We start from the raw sequence: 17103 nt of genomic DNA on the forward strand, positions 1-17103 counted from the left end.
GGGTCAGAAAGGTAGTCATTGTACGCCGCAGTTAGCTGCGACAGGAAGTCACCATCGATTCGTCTGTTGTTTTTGTTGTATTGGGCCGTAAAGGCCGTGATACAGCCCCTCATTACTGCCTTAGAGGCATGCCAAAATAAGTCGGGGGTATCTTTATGTGTATCATTGTCTGATGTATAGTGTAACCATGAGGACTTTAGATGATTACGAAAATTTATGTTGCTATAGAGATACGTGGGGAATCTCCAAGATTTCTTAGGAGGGGTCCTGGGTGTAGGCTGCAACAGCAATATGATAGGGGCATGGTCCGAGATTGTAATCTGTGCTATGGTACTAGTGTGGACTTGAGGTGTTAATGTTGAAGAGGTGAGGAAATAGTCTATCCTTGACATTGTGTGGTGTGTTTTAGATAGGCAAGTAAAGTCTCTCTCCTCCGGATTTTTTGTTCTCCAGACATCTACCAAGTCTAGTGTCTCTTTAAAAGAGCTAATTAGAGTTACCTCTCTACTATGTGGAGCACGTTGTTTCAGGTGACCTAGCACTGATGGATCTTTAAATCTGTCTAGAGGAACAGCCTGGGCCAGGTTAAAATCCCCTCCCATAATCATTGGGGCATTGTAGGTTAATAATTTTGCTAGTAGGGTTGACCAGAAATTAGGATTAACCTCGTTCGGGCCATAAATGTTGCAAATGGTGTAAGTGAATTGGTGAATTTGCAACAGAGCTATAATATACCTGCCTCTCTGATCAATGTCAACCTGCGAGAAGGAGACTGGAAGACCCTTCCTCACCAAAATAGCCACCCCCCTCTTTCTGCCCTCTGTTGGAGAATATAGTGCCTGACCCACCCAAAGCCTCTTTAGCTTATCATGTTCGTCTGCTGTCAATCTAGTCTCCTGAAGCAAAGCTATGTCAGCCTGTAGTGAATTTAAATGTTGCAAAATAGTACCTCTCTTCGCAGGTGATGTAATGCCTCCCACATTCCAGGAAACTATTCTAACAGGTACCGCCATAGAAATAGTGTAAGAATGATAATATTAAGCAGAGAGTTACCATATAGTCGTGTCTTAGACTGTGAAGAAAGTGTACTCTATTGTCATCTTGAGTGGGAAAGGCAGCGTGTAGTGCACTCCTGTAAACAAGAAGGGATAGCAGCCCCCAGGTACCATATTGTACCCAAGGTGACTCACTGTGATAGGCCGTTAGTTGTAAGAGCTGGTCAGAAGTCATGATGAGGTGGTCTGCGGAGGGCAAGTTCAGAGGAACCCGGGACTCCCCATGATAGGAGCTGGAAGGGAGACAAAAATGAGGCACATGTGAGCAGTACAGTAATATCCACAGCATAAACATTTTAGCATGAAACAGTAACCATACAGCATGAAGAACATGACATCCAAGATAAAAAAAAAACATTAACAAGGTATGCCCTAAGTAAAATATGGAGCACTTAGAATGCTGAGCCAGAGGATGGCAATGGCTCCAACGAGCTATAACATAGAATAATAATTCTAAATGGGCAATAAAAAAGAACTGGGATATGTTAAACAGCATGCCTACCAGGCAGAGAGGGGAAGCCCTACTCAGGCAACAAAGAACTATTAGGTGCCCAAAATGAGAGGGGGAGGCCAAAGGGAGACTAGCGTGCAAAAAAGGGCACCACGGGTATTCTCTAGGTAATGGGTTCAGCCAAGGTAGATAGGAGAGTTCAGGCTGGCAACTTTGGGCTGAGAAACCTAAGCCAACATGTGGTATTAAAGCATGAATTTGGTCTCCCTTGTTCATAACAACAAGTGGAAAAAGAAAAAACAATAGCACCTGAAAGAGAAAAGCACACATCATGTAAAGGAACACGAATTATGTTTCACAGATACAAAGTACAAACTCTCATTAGAGAACACTTCAGCCATTGTCCTGTCTTCGTTCAGATGATAACAATAGCACCTGAAAGAGAAAAGCACACATCATGTAAAGGAACACAAATTATGTTTCACAGATACAAAGTACAAACTCTCATTAGAGAACACTTCAGCCATTGTCCTGTCTTCGTTCAGATGATAAGTAGGCTTGTACCGCTGCAGGGGAATGGAAAATCTTGGGCCCAGAGGACGTTTGCAGCCTAAGCTTAGCTGGGTACAGGAGGGCAAACTGACGACCTTTTTCATGAAGGAGAGAGCAGAGTGGTGCAAAGTCCTTGCGTCTTCTGGTGACTTCCACAGAGAAGTCTTGAAAAAGCAAAAGACGGTGCTCCTCATATTTGACCTCCTTTGCACTTCTATAAGCCCGTAGTATCGTGATCTTGTCTTGGTAGTTTAAACACTTGAAAATCACCTGACGTGGCCTCTCTCTAGAGTTTCCCAGATGTCTGTCGGGACCAATGCGGTGGGCTCTCTCTATGTCAAGGGGCAGGCAATCCTGAGGCATGCCAAGAAGTAAGGGGAGGGTAGAGGCAGTGAAATTCAGCATGTCTTTATCTTTAACCGCTTCTGGTACCCCTACTATGCGCAGATTATTTCGCCTGCTGCGATTCTCTAAGTCCTCAACCTTATCTTGCAAGTATTGGTTTTGTTTCAGAAGATTCTTCAGAGACACTTCAGATTCCTGTTGTCTGTCCTCCACCTCAGAGATTCTATGCTCCGCAGAATTCAAGCGAGTAGAAAAGGCACGCACTTCAGTGGTGAGCGTGTCTACCCCTGCCTGCAGGTTGTCCATTTTAGGTAAGAAAAAAGCCTTCAACTCCTGCAATAAAGCAGCATGGTCACTTGATGAACTCCCCTCACCCTCCTGCTGGGAGCTGTGAATGATGGTCTCAGCAACCTGTTTCAGCCGCTTTTCTTGTGTTTTTGACCTGCAACTCATATTGTCGGTCCCAGACTGGGAGATTCTGTGGAAATAGTCGTCAACTTTCATAGAATAGAGCGCTGGCAAACTGTGTATGCAACAGGAAATTTCAATAAGCCCAGTCTAGGAAGGGTGAGGTATAGGGCCCACACAGAATGGGATACGATTAAAGTCTAAGTTATTCACTACACTTGGTCACTTCTGTGATTTTCAGAGAATGTATGGCAGGGCTACAGCATATCTGATGTATGGGTCATAATCAACAGAGTGGTTCAGCAGGTTTGAGCCACCTTGTGTCTAAAACAGTGATGTTTAGCAAGATTGTAGTATTTGTCCACTGTTGCAGAGATGGGATGTGAGGTTAAGCCACTAGATGGCGTATGATGCTTGCTTAGGTGAGTTGTTATAGTAAATTTAAAACAGCCATGTGCGCCGACAGGTGGGAAATGAACAAATGCAAACTTTGCTATTTCTCCAAATTCCTCTGTCTCATTCCCTCCCTTTAAGGTGGCAAGAAAAAAGGGGGAAAACAAAAAGGCATACAGTGCTGCCAAGTCGCACCCAACACAGTGGTATATATATGAGGCAAGTCTCTAGGCAGGTGATGTGTGTATTTTACTCCAATGATGCAAGAAAAAAACAAACAAATCTGCTGGCAGAGTTATTAGAGTAGTCAGTATCAGCAATTCAGTCCCATCTCCTTGGCTCATAACTGTTTGCCTATCCTCAGTAGTTTGTGTCTGAAACAAGGTACCCTGCAGTGTATTATGTGCTTACTCACAATTATCCTCTGGCCCTGATGCCTGCAAAACCTGGGAGCAAAGTTCTGAGCCCTAGGGCTGTTCACCTCCGCCTGCGGCGCCCGTCTGTAATCAACGCAGGACGGATTGATGCTGCCCAGGGGAGAGGGGATCTCTGCAGCACTGCCAAAGGCCGAAATATCAGGATAGTTGAGCAGGGATCAGGATTAGGCAGCTCTGTGACCGCCGCAGCAATGGCGTCCGTTCATGCCCTTTTCTTTTTTTTTTCAATTTGCCCCCGGGGACCAGGACCGGATGACAGGTCCTGCGTGTAGGGGATCAGCCAAGGCACTAATACTCGGCCTGGCAAGAAGAGAAGTCACGGGGAGTGGAATATCAGCAGCGGAGACACTTATTAGAGCTGTGTATATGCGGAGCTCTTTACCGCTGCTGCTACCCCGTCCTCCCGCCCACCGGAAGTCCAGGGCCACACTTTTAAGTGCAACAATATGATCTTTAAAGTGTATAGACATATTAGTGCAATTGGGACACATTCTGAGAGGGGGTTCCACCATGGCTTCTAAACACATTGAACAAGGATTTTCCTTAGTGTCAGACATGTTTAACAGACTAGTAGCATACACAAGCAGGCTTGGAAAACACTTTAATCAAATAAAAAACACAATTTGAATAAACGTTACTGTGCCTTTAAGAAAACATAATTTATGCTTACCTGATAAATTTATTTCTCTTGTAGTGTGTTCAGTCCACGGGTCATCCATTACTTATGGGATATATTCTTCTCCCCAACAGGAAGTTGCAAGAGGATCACCCAAGCAGAGCTGCTATATAGCTCCTCCCCTCACATGTAATATCCAGTCATTCGACCGAAACAAGACGAGAAAGGAAAAACTATAGGGTGCAGTGGTGACTGGAGTTTTAATTAAAATTTAGAACTGCCTCAAAAAAGACAGGGCGGGCCGTGGACTGAACACACTACAAGAGAAATAAATGTATCAGGTAAGCATAAATTATGTTTTCTCTTGTTAAGTGTGTTCAGTCCACGGGTCATCCATTACTTATGGGATACCAATACCAAAGCTAAAGTACACGGATGATGGGAGGGACAAGGCAGGAACATTAAACAGAAGGAACCACTTCCTGTAGAACCTTTCTCCCAAAACCAGCCTCCGAAGAAGCAAAAGTGTCAAATTTGTAAAATTTTGAAAAGGTATGAAGTGAAGACCAAGTTGCAGCCTTGCAAATCTGTTCAACAGAGGCCTCATTCTTAAAGGCCCAGGTGGAAGCCACAGCTCTAGTGGAATGAGCTGTAATTCTTTCAGGAGGCTGCTGTCCAGCAGTCTCATAGGCTAAACGTATTATGCTACGAAGCCAAAAAGAGAGAGAGGTGGCCGAAGCCTTTTGACCTCTCCTCTGACCAGAATAAATGACAAACAGAGAAGAAGTTTGCCGAAAATCTTTAGTTGCCTGTAAGTAGAACTTCAGGGCACGGACTACGTCCAGATTATGCAAAAGACGTTCCTTCTTTGAAGAAGGATTAGAACATAATGAAGGAACAACAATCTCTTGATTGATATTCCTGTTAGAAACAACCTTAGGTAAAAACCCAGGTTTAGTACGCAGAACTACCTTGTCTGAATGAAAAATCAGATAAGGAGAATCGCAATGTAAGGCAGATAACTCAGAGACTCTTCGAGCCGAGGAAATAGCCATCAAAAACAGAACTTTCCAAGATAAAAGCTTAATATCAATGGAATGAAGGGGTTCAAACGGAACACCCTGAAGAACTTTAAGAACCAAGTTTAAGCTCCACGGAGGAGCAACAGTTTTAAACACAGGCTTAATCCTAGCCAAAGCCTGACAAAAAGCCTGGAGTCTGGATTCTCTGCCAGACGTTTGTGTAAAAGAATAGACAGAGCAGAAATCTGTCCCTTTAACGAACTAGCGGATAAACCCTTTTCTAAACCTTCTTGTAGAAAAGCCAATATCCTAGGAATCCTAACCTTACTCCATGAGTAACTCTTGGATTCACACCAATATAAATATTTACGCCATATCTTATGGTAAATTTTTCTGGTAACAGGTTTCCGAGCCTGTATTAACGTATCAATAACCGACTCCGAAAAACCACGCTTTGATAGAATCAAGCGTTCAATCTCCATGCAGTCAGCCTCAGAGAAATTAGGCTTGGATGGTTGAAAGGACCCTGAATTAGAAGGTCCTGCCTCAGAGGCAGAAACCATGGTGGACAGGACGACATGTCCACTAGGTCTGCATACCAGGTCCTGCGTGGCCACGCAGGCGCTATCAGAATCACCGATGCTCTCTCCTGTTTGATCCTGGCAATCAGTCGAGGTAGCAACGGAAAAGGTGGAAACACATAAGCCATGTTGAAAACCCAAGGGGCTGCTAGTGCATCTACCAGCACCGCTCCCGGGTCCCTGGACCTGGATCCGTAACAAGGAACCTTGGCGTTCTGGCGAGATGCCATGAGATCCAGCTCCGGTTCGCCACAACGAAGGATCAGTTGAGCAAACACCTCCGGGTGAAGTTCCCACTCCCCCGGATGAAAGGTCTGGCGACTTAGAAAGTTCGCCTCCCAGTTCTCCACGCCTGGGATGTAGATCGCTGACAGGTGACAAGAGTGCGACTCTGCCCAGCGAATTATCTTCGAGACTTCCAACATCGCTAGGGAACTCCTGGTTCCCCCTTGATGATTGATGTAAGCCACAGTCGTGATGTTGTCCGACTGAAATCTTATGAATCTCAGTGTTGCTAACTGAGGCCAAGCTAGAAGAGCATTGAATATTGCTCTTAATTCCAGAATGTTTATTGGGAGGAGTTTCTCCTCCTGAGTCCACGATCCCTGAGCCTTCAGGGAGTTCCAGACTGCACCCCAGCCTAGTAGGCTGGCATCTGTTGTTACAATCGTCCAATCTGGTCTGCGAAAAGTCATTCCTTTGGACAGATGAACCCGCGACAACCACCAGAGAAAAGAATCTCTGGCCTCCTGGTCCAGATTTAGTAAAGGGGACAGATCTGAGTAATCCCCATTCCACTGACTTAGCATGCATAGTTGCAGCGGTCTGAGATGTAGGCGCGCAAATGGCACTATGTCCATTGCCGCGACCATTAAGCCGATTACTTCCATGCACTGAGCTACTGATGGGCTTGGAATGGAATGAAGGACACGGCAAGCATTTAGGATTTTTGATAACCTGGACTCCGTCAGGTAAATCTTCATCTCTACAGAATCTATAAGAGTCCCTAGAAAGGGAACCCTTGTGAGTGGGAACAGAGAACTCTTTTCCATGTTCACTTTCCACCCATGCGACCTTAGAAATGCTAGAACTATCTCTGTATGAGACTTTGCATTTTGAAAAGTTGACGCTTGTATCAGAATGTCGTCTAGGTACGGAGCCACCGCTATGCCTCGCGGTCTTAGTAGAGCCAGAAGCGAGCCCAGAACCTTTGTAAAAATTCTCGGGGCCGTAGCCAACCCGAAGGGAAGAGCTACAAACTGGTAATGCCTGTCTAGAAAGGCAAACCTTAGGTACCGATAATGATCCTTGTGAATCGGTATGTGAAGGTAGGCATCCTTTAAGTCCACTGTGGTCATATACTGACCCTCTTGGATCATGGGTAGGATGGTTCGAATAGTTTCCATTTTGAACGATGGAACCCTTAGGAATTTGTTTAAGATCTTCAGGTCCAAGATTGGCCTGAAGGTTCCCTCTTTTTTGGGAACCACAAACAAATTTGAGTAAAAACCTTGCCCTTGTTCCGTCCGCGGAACCGGGTGGATCACTCCCATTACTAAGAGGTCTTGTACACATCGTAGAAATGCCTCTTTCTTTATTAGGTTTGTTGATAACCTTGACAGATGAAATCTCCCTTGTGGAGGAGAAGTTTTGAAGTCCAGAAGGTATCCCTGAGATATGATCTCCAACGCCCAGGGATCCTGGACATCTCTTGCCCAGGCCTGGGCATAGAGAGAAAGTCTGCCCCCCACTAGATCCGTTTCCGGATAGGGGGCCCTTTCTTCATGCTGTCTTAGGGGCAGAAGTTGGTTTTCTGGCCTGCTTGCCCTTGTTCCAGGACTGGTTGCCTTTCCAACCCTGTCTGTAACGAGTAGCAGTCCCTTCCTGTTTTGGAGCGGAGGAAGTTGATGCTGCTCCTGCCTTGAAATTACGAAAGGCACGAAAATTAGACTGTTTGGCCTTTGATTCGGCCCTGTCCTGAGGAAGGGTGTGACCCTTACCTCCAGTAATGTCAGCAATAATTTCTTTCAAGCCGGGCCCGAATAAGGTTTGCCCTTTGAAATGAATATTAAGCAATTTAGATTTAGAAGTTACATCTGCTGACCAGGATTTAAGCCATAGCACTCTGCGCGCCTGGATGGCGAATCCGGAGTTTTTAGCCGTTAGTTTGGTTAAATGCACAACGACATCCGAAATAAAAGCATTAGCTAGCTTAAGGGCTTTAAGCTTGTTCATAATCTCATCCAATGGTGCTGTGCGAATAGCCTCTTCCAGAGACTCAAACCAGAATGCCGCTGCAGCAGTGACGGGCGCAATGCATGCAAGGGGCTGTAATATAAAACCTTGTTGAACAAACATTTTCTTAAGGTAACCTTCTAATTTTTTATCCATTGGATCTGAGAAAGCACAACTATCCTCCACCGGGATAGTGGTACGCTTGGCTAAAGTAGAAACTGCTCCCTCCACCTTAGGGACCGTCTGCCATAAGTCTCGTGTGGTGGCGTCTATTGGGAACATTTTTCTAAATATCGGAGGAGGGGAAAAGGGCACACCGGGTCTATCCCACTCCTTGCTAATAATCTCTGTAAGCCTTTTAGGTATAGGAAAAACGTCAGTACACACCGGTACCGCATAGTATTTATCCAGCCTACATAATTTCTCTGGGATTGCAACCGTGTCGCAATCGTTCAGAGCCGCTAACACCTCCCCTAGTAATACACGGAGGTTCTCAAGCTTAAATTTAAAATTTGAAATTTCTGAATCCGGTCTCCCCGGATCAGATCCGTCACCCACAGAATGAAGCTCTCCGTCCTCATGTTCTGCAAATTGTGACGCAGTATCGGACATGGCTCTCGTGTCATCGGCGCGCTCTGTCCTAAACCCAGAGCTATCGCGCTTGCCTCTTAACTCAGGCAAATTAGATAATACTTCTTTCATAACATTAGCAATATCATGCAAAGTGATTTGTAAGGGCCTTGATGTACTTGGCGCCACAATCTCACGCACCTCCTGAGCGGGAGGCGAAGGTACTGACACGTGAGGAGAGTTAGGCGGCATAACTTCCCCCTCGTTGTCTGGTGATAATTTCTTTACCGGTAAAGACTGACTTTTATTTAAAGTAACATCAATACAATTGGTACACATATTTCTATTGGGCTCCACATTGGCTTTTAAACATAATGAACAAGTAGATTCATCTGTATCAGACATGTTTAAACAGACTAGCAATGAAGGCTAGCGAGCTTGGAAAAAATCTGTCAATAAATTTACAAGCAATTGAAAAAAATGCTGCAGCGCTTTTAAAAACACAAAAAACTGTCACAGTTGAAATAACAATGAACTAATTCAGTTATAGCCAACAATTTTAACAGTAATTGTATGAATTTAGCAGAGGATTGCACCCACTAGCAAAAGGATGATTAACCGCTCAATACCCAAAAACGGATAATCAATTTAAGATTTAACGCTTTTATCACAGTCAAACACACTGTCACAGGTCTGCTGTGACTGATTACCTCCCTCAAAAATGAATTTTGAAGACCCCTGAGCTCTCTGTAGACGTCCTGGATCAAGGAGGAAGAAGCAGGAAGACTGTGCAAGAATTTTAACTGCGCAACAAGGCGCTAAAAAAGGCCCCTCCCACTCATATTACAACATTGGGAGACCTGTTACAACGGTTTCTATGCAGAAATACACGTTAGCCATATGGAAAAAAATCATGCCCAAAAAGATTTATCACCAAAGTACCTCACAAAACGAATAACATGCCAGTAAACGTTTTAAAAACAACTTTCCAGTGTTATGCAAAGTTATCACTAAGCCTGCTACCAGTCGCTTCTACTGCAGTTAAGGCTCATACATTTATTTCAGTATTAACAGTATTTTCTCAGCCAAATTCTAGTCCCTAGAAAATAACTCAACTGCGCATACATTTATCAGCCTGATACCAGTCGCTACTACTGCATTAAAGGCTGTACTTACATCATATGGGTAACAGCAGTGTTTTCTTAGTCAATTCCATTCCTAGAAAATATTACTGCACATACCTCATTTGCGGGGGACCCCGCATGCTATTCCCTTTTCTGAAGTTACCCCACTCCTCAGAATGTGCGAGAACAGCCAGTGGATCTTAGTTACGTCTGCTAAGATCATAGAAAACACAGGCAGATTCTTCTTCTAAATACTGCCTGAGAGAAAAAAACAGCACACTCCGGTGCCATTTTAAAATAATAAACTTTTGATTGAAGAATAATTAGGTAAAAAACTCCTATCTCCTCTCGCGACCTCCTTCTTTGTTGAGACTTGCAAGAGAATGACTGGATATGACATGTGAGGGGAGGAGCTATATAGCAGCTCTGCTTGGGTGATCCTCTTGCAACTTCCTGTTGGGGAGGAGAATATATCCCATAAGTAATGGATGACCCGTGGACTGAACACACTTAACAAGAGAAATAAAAAGAGCACACAATTTTACAAAACAGTGAAAAATGCAGCAATCTTTTTGAAAATTTCACAGTATGTACCTAAGGCTTTAATATGATTGCACCACAAGTTGCAAAACGATTAACCCCTTAATTCCCAAACCGGAGCAGCCTAAAGCCAGCAACAGGTTAAATAACTACAGCACCTTGCCACAGCTTACTGTTGTGGCCCTACCTGCCCTTAGGGATCAGTTTTGGGGGGAAAAAAAGCTTCTTTTAGGCCCTCAATCAGCAGCTGGACCCTCCATGTGAAGCAGCATGAACTGTCTTTCAATTCTAACTGCGCATCTGAGGCGCAAAATTAGGCCCCTCCCACTCCACTCCGGAGTTGTGAGGCCTACAAAAATCACTTCTAAGTGACTACATTTTTGCCATGTGGAATAATAACCCCAAAAAACATTCCAAAGTGCTTAAAAAAGTGTCTCCAACGAGTATTTCTTAAAACAAATAATCGATTGCCCTGAATTAGTGTCAACCAGCCTAATTAGCCCTGTTATGTAAGCATTCAATTCTTTACTAAGTCTCAGAACATAGCTTACCCTCCCCACATGGGGATCTTGTCAGTCTTCTAGCACTATCTCAGTCTTGTCTAGAAATAAATGACTGAACATACCTCATTGCAGTCAAGCCTGCAATCTTCATCACTTTTCTGCTAGAGAGTAAATAGTACAAACCGGTACCATTTAAAAATAACAAACTTTTGATTGAAGATATAAAACTACAATTCTAACACCACATTCACTTTACCCTCCCGTAGAGAGACCCTAGTGCTTAGAGCCGGCAAAGAGAATGACTGGGGGGTGGAGCTAGAGGGGGAGCTATATGGACAGCTCTGCTGTGTGCTCTCTTTGCCACTTCCTGTAGGGAATGAGAATATCCCACAAGTAAAGGATGAATCCGTAGACTGGATACACCTTGCAAGAGAAATGACTTTTTGAAAGGTGCAGTAGTTACGTTGCGTCACGGCCAAAAAAGTGTGCGGTACAGCTATACCTACAAGACTCGTAATAGCAGCGGTAGTGAAAAAGCAGCGTTATGAGCCATAACGCAAAACTATTAATCTAGCCGCATGTTGGGTGTTTGTTAGGTAGTAATGAAAAATGATATATTAAAGCTTGGTTTACTCATTATATTGTGTATGAACTATGTAAACAGTTTTAATACTTCTCAAAATATCTTACTAAAAAGACTGTTTTCAAGAATTGTTTCTAGACCTGCAGATAAAGAAATATGATATAGAATGTTTTATTCATTGATCAATATCAAAAGATAACAATGTATATTATTTTATAGGTATTTTTATTGTGGAGAGATATCTGTTCATTTGAGCCAAGCTGTGCCTCTACATCGGTTAGCAAGCAAGTATCATGTCTCAGCATTACAGAAAGGGGTTGCTGAATACATGAAAACACATCTTGCCAGTGAATCAACACAAGGCCATGTTGTTGGTTGGTACCACTATGCTATGAGAATAAGGGATGAAAGTCTTCAGGAGAGCTGCTTGCAGTTCTTAGCCTGGAACCTATCCACTGTAATAAGCAGCAGCGAGTGGGTGACAATAAGTGATGACCTCATGGTGTCTCTTCTCCAGCGTTCTGATCTGGTGCTACACAATGAGCTTGAACTCTTTAGTGCCGTGGAAGAATGGGTGAGCAAGAACAACCCTGATGTGCCAGTTATCGAGAAGGTTTTGAGGTCCATAAGATTTCCGATGATTTCACCAAGCCAGCTTTTCCACATATTAAAACAGTCAACAGTGCTAACCTCATATAATAATGCTGTACAAGATCTTCTATTTCAAGCCTTCCAGTTCCATTCTGCTTCTCCCTTACATTTTGCAAAATATTTTGATGTAAATTGCAGCATGTTTATACCTCGAAACTACCTTTCCTCTTCTTGGGGGTCACAGTGGATAATCAACAATCCAGCTAGGGATGATAGAAGCTTCAGCTTCCAGACTCAACTAGGTCCAAGCAACCATGACTTTAACAAGAAAATCACATGGAATGCTCTGTTTTCTCCACGCTGGCTTCCTGTCAGCATGCGACCCGTCTATTCTGAGTCTGTTTCAGGTACGTCACAGTCTAACCGTCTAGATGATGGTAAACCACGGCTGGTAGTTACTTCAGCCATGAGTGGCTTGGACTTTGCAGGTGTTACCTTCCAAAAAACTGTGCTAGTTGGAGTCAGGAGGCAACAGGGTAAAGTGTTTGTTAAACACGTTTACAGCATCCACCAGAGTACAGAAGAAGTTTCTGACTTCCTTGTCCATGCAGATCTACAGAAACGGACCTCAGAATATCTAATAGACAATTCCTTGCACTTTCATATTATTATCAAACCTATTTACCACTCTCTAATCAAAGCTAAGTGAAGAAGTCAATGAAGTATATTATACATTTGTTTAACTCGAGCACAAAGGCAAAACAATCTCCAATTTTTAGACTGGCTATCAAAAGTATATTTTGACCTATCAAGAACTGCAAAAGTAAAATGACTGGAAAATGAAGTGGTTGCCATTTGAGTGCCACATGAATAGCTGTGTTTTCAGGCTCATCTATGAAAATGTCCACATATACCCATCACACAGTTTGAAATGGAGATAACAATATACTGTACATATTGTAAACTACTTTGTCTTAATATACACACACACACAAAAAAAATCAGATCAAAAAAATTTCAACTTAATTTTATTCCAATCCATTTGTATAAAAAGACAGCTGACAGAAAAATCAGTACAAACAATACAAATTTCAGATTGATATCCATACAGGAACCAAGACCTTGGGTCTAACAACTATACTCTCATTCCCCCCCAGTTGGTGACAGCAAAAGTGCTCAACTTGTAAGGAATCTCTGTGTTACATGTATGAATAAACTGAAGGTGATCCTTGGCAGAAAAATATTCATAGATCAATAAGTCTTCAAATATGTAAAGTAAATGGTAATACCAGTTGCAGAACTAAATTCATTTAATTATTTGGAAAACAGCTGTTTGTATGTCTGGTGTCCTGCTGGCTCTTTGATATATTTTTTTATTATTTTTTTTAATGAACTTTTACCATTACCAAGTAGTGCCAACCTTAATAATACTGACCTATAGAAAGTTGTAACGTGATCAGAAAACTACTTGAAGTTGCTCTAGTGGTCAGTTGAAATGGGACAAAAATTACATCAAAAATAATTTCAAGACCAAGTAGACTTCAGAAATTACAAAACATTTTGGATCTAATATACTTAAGTTTAGCAGTTACTGAAAAACAAACCATAAAATTTAATAAATATATATACTGTACGATTAAGTACGGTTGATATTTTTAACTCTTACCTGAATTTACAATAAACTATATGTTTTTTATCATATCAGTGAACGTCCTAACAAGTTAATGTTAGACGCCTTTTAACATCTTCTGTGTTGTTTAATGAATATGATACTTTCTTTTAGCAGTTGTCTTATGCCACACGTAAACGTACATGAAACTCAAAAATCTTCTTTCATGATTCAGCTAGAGCATAACATTTTAAACAACTTTCCAATTTGCTTCTATTAGCTAATTTTGCTTTGTTCTATTTGTATCCTTTGTTGAAAGCATACCTAAATAGGCTCAGGAGCTGAGAGCTAGCTGCTGATTGGTGGCTGCATATATATGCCTCTTGTCATTGGCTTAATGATTGTGTTCATCTAGCTCTCAGTAGTGCATTGCTGCTCCTTAACTAAAGAATACCAAAAGAACGAAACAAATTTGATAATAGAAGTAAATTTGATAGTTGTTTAAAAATGTCTGCTCTGTCTGAATCATGAAAGAAAAATTGGGGGTTTTATGTCCCTTTAATTGATGCTACATAATTATTATCTATTGTGTCATAAAATGAAGGAGGTTGACAATTATAGTGATCTGTGACAAAACCTTATCACTGGACACTTTCACATTAGTGACATAGAATATAAAATTGCATAGTAACACAAATCAGCATTATTTGCACAAGTTTTTTTTTTTTTTAATGAACCACCACAGAAGACCTTGAACCATACCATGATGTAGCCTTTCAATATTTTCTTTACAGGGAAGTTGTGAATAATGCATTTTACCCACTGGAGTTTATTATATTTGATTGTGGCTTTAATGAGCAAAACTGCTATTTCATATAGAAACATAAACCTAAATAATCAATTTCTCATACATTTAATTCTCTGCAGCTAGTATGTCCCTTTAAATCTTTTCCAAGGTGGATAGAATTTGCACCAGGGGAGTCCAACCTAATTACATGAGATGAGGACCAGTATTAAAATCACTGACAATCTTATTTTATATCATAATCATGGGCATACCTAGGTATGTTTCCATGAAAAGCAGCTAAGCTTTAACAAAGGATACCAAACGTTTAAAGACTCTTTAAGACTTATTAGATTTAAATAAGAAACCTGTGAGGTCTGTAAAGATAAGAGAATGTAAAAACGTATTTTGTTTTAATATATTAAACAACGTTCTCTCAGGGATCATTATTTGAATCAATCATTTTCCTTTTTAAGTATATTTTGACCCACCTTGGGCCTTTTCTCAATCTTACAGAAGAACGTGTTAAATGAAAAGATTCCACAATTATTTAATTTACGGATCAGTTCATGGGGCCTTATTGCGGATCATGTCCACTACACATCGATAAATGCCGACAGCATATGCTGTTGGTATTTATCATTGCACCAGCAGTTCTTGATAAATATGCCCCCATGTCTCTACAAGCTATATATGAAGCTGAAGTGGGAGCTTAAGACTTTCTATCGACTACCATATGGAGAAGAAAAAAAAATGTAATTTTCCTTAAAGGGACACTGAACCAAAAAAAAATTCTTTCGTGATTCAGATAGAGCATGCAATTTTAAGCAACTTTCTAATTTACCCCTATTATCAAATTGTCTGCATTCTCTTGGTATCTTTATTTGAAAAGCAAGAATGTAAGTTTAGATGCCGGCCCATTTTTGGTGAACAACCTGGGTTGTTCTTGCTGATTGGTGGATTCATTTAACCGACCAATAAACAAGTGCTGTCCGGGGTCTGAACCAAAAAATAGCTTAGATGCCTTCTTTTTCAAATAAAGATAACAAGAGAACAAAGAAAAATTGATAATAGGAATAAATTAGAAAGTTGCTTAAAATTGAATGCTCTATCGGAATCACAAAAGAAAAATTTGGGTTCAGTGTCCCTTTAATAAAAAATAAAATAACTATAGTAATTACACATAAATAACTTAAGGTCCCAATAAACTTAGCCATGTTTTAAAATGACTGCAGGATTGATATTATCCCATTTAAATATTTCCAGAATGTCTAATGTCTCACACAATTTTAAAGGAACACTAAAGTCAAAATTAAACTTTCATGATTCAGCAATTTTAAGCAACTTTCTTATTTAATCCTATTATCAATTTTTCTTCCTTCTCTTGGTATCTTTATTTGAAAAGCAGGAATGTAAGCTTAGGAGCCAGCCCATTTTTGGTTCAGCACTTGGGTTACACTTGCTTATTGGTGGCTAAATGTAGCCACCAATCAGCAAGTGCTAGCCAGGGACTGAACCAAAAAATGTGCCGGCTCCTTAGCTTACATTCCTACTTTTTCAAATAAAGATATCAAGAGAACAAAACAAATTTGATCATAGGAGTAAATTAGAAAGTTGCTTAAAATTGCATGCTGAATCTGAAAACAAAAAACTGGGTTTACTATCCCTTTAACTTGTTTATATTTTTGCTCTAAAAGCTAAACCTACAGCTACTTTGTGGGAGGAATACTGGTATGGAATAGCTCAGCAAAATGACAAAAGAGATTTGTATAATTAGACTTAATTACATAAGGGTCAGACACAAGCTTGTTGAAGTACAAAATGTATTTACAAAGTATTTATACTGATTGACAAATTGAATGGTTGTCTTAGGATTTCTCCGAAGTTAACTGTAGCCTTTGTCATCATTCATGTGGAGAAATAGTCAGTTTGTTATGGATTCAGTAACCAGCTCCAGCCTCATTCATTATAATATTCCCTGCTCCAATCCAATACCTTCACGTAGTTCCAATTTCCTTCAGTATTTCCTGGTTTTGCTCTCTTTCCCAGTAGTATTTGCATTGACATAATTAAACCGTGGACGAGAATTGTTAGGTATGGGTTTTCTGGAACCAGCAGCTTGGTTAACTTGGAGTCCTGAAATTTGCGCATCCACCATTTTGTTAGTGTTTCCTGTTAAGGGATACAAAGCCACAATATATGTTTTGAATTAATTTAAAGTACTTTAGTTAAAAGGAAAAGCAAAACTAAGAAAAAAAAGACTTATTTGAGATTTTAAGTATAAAGTTGGAGGTGCTGTGGTTTGTTTCAGGATTTATGTATAAAGTGACTTGCATGGTGTTTCATAGGATTTTTTTTATTTATGGTTTTTCCAATCCATTAGAAAACCTTGCAATACATTATCACATGCCTCCCAAATATATCTGAAGTGCAATAACACCCACCTATACCTTACAATCTGGACAATTAAACCCTTTATGGACAGAAGTTTTTCCCAGTTTCTGTGCGTAAATGACAATGGAAATTTTAGCATTTCTGCTAAGTACTGGTTTTACCATAATTATCCAGTCTTTTGTTAAGAGCCCCATACATATTATACACCATTTTTAAGCTGTCAAACAGGGCTTTCTTGTGGTGCTCTTTATGGGTACATAAAATAACAACAAATAGGAATTTAATACTAAAAAAAAGCATTTTATGCAGT

General features: G+C 41.0%; 2 protein-coding genes across 2 annotated transcripts in view; one reads left to right on the forward strand and one right to left on the reverse strand.

Moving 5' to 3' along the window:
• BTBD17 (BTB domain containing 17) overlaps positions 1-12715 on the forward strand; it is a 44088-nt gene extending 31373 nt beyond the window's left edge. The window contains exon 3 of the mRNA XM_053721229.1: positions 11635-12715. Within this exon, the coding sequence (XP_053577204.1) occupies positions 11635-12715 (1081 nt within the window). The remainder of the gene's footprint in view (positions 1-11634) is intronic.
• A 3490-nt stretch (positions 12716-16205) lies between these two features.
• The window catches only part of KIF19 (kinesin family member 19), a 229244-nt gene continuing 228346 nt past the window's right edge, over positions 16206-17103 (reverse strand). The window contains exon 20 of the mRNA XM_053706939.1: positions 16206-16571. Within this exon, the coding sequence (XP_053562914.1) occupies positions 16417-16571 (155 nt within the window). The 3' untranslated portion in view covers positions 16206-16416. The remainder of the gene's footprint in view (positions 16572-17103) is intronic.

Source organism: Bombina bombina, chromosome 1, assembly GCF_027579735.1.
Source record: "Bombina bombina isolate aBomBom1 chromosome 1, aBomBom1.pri, whole genome shotgun sequence".
Classification (NCBI taxonomy): Eukaryota; Metazoa; Chordata; class Amphibia; order Anura; family Bombinatoridae; genus Bombina; species Bombina bombina.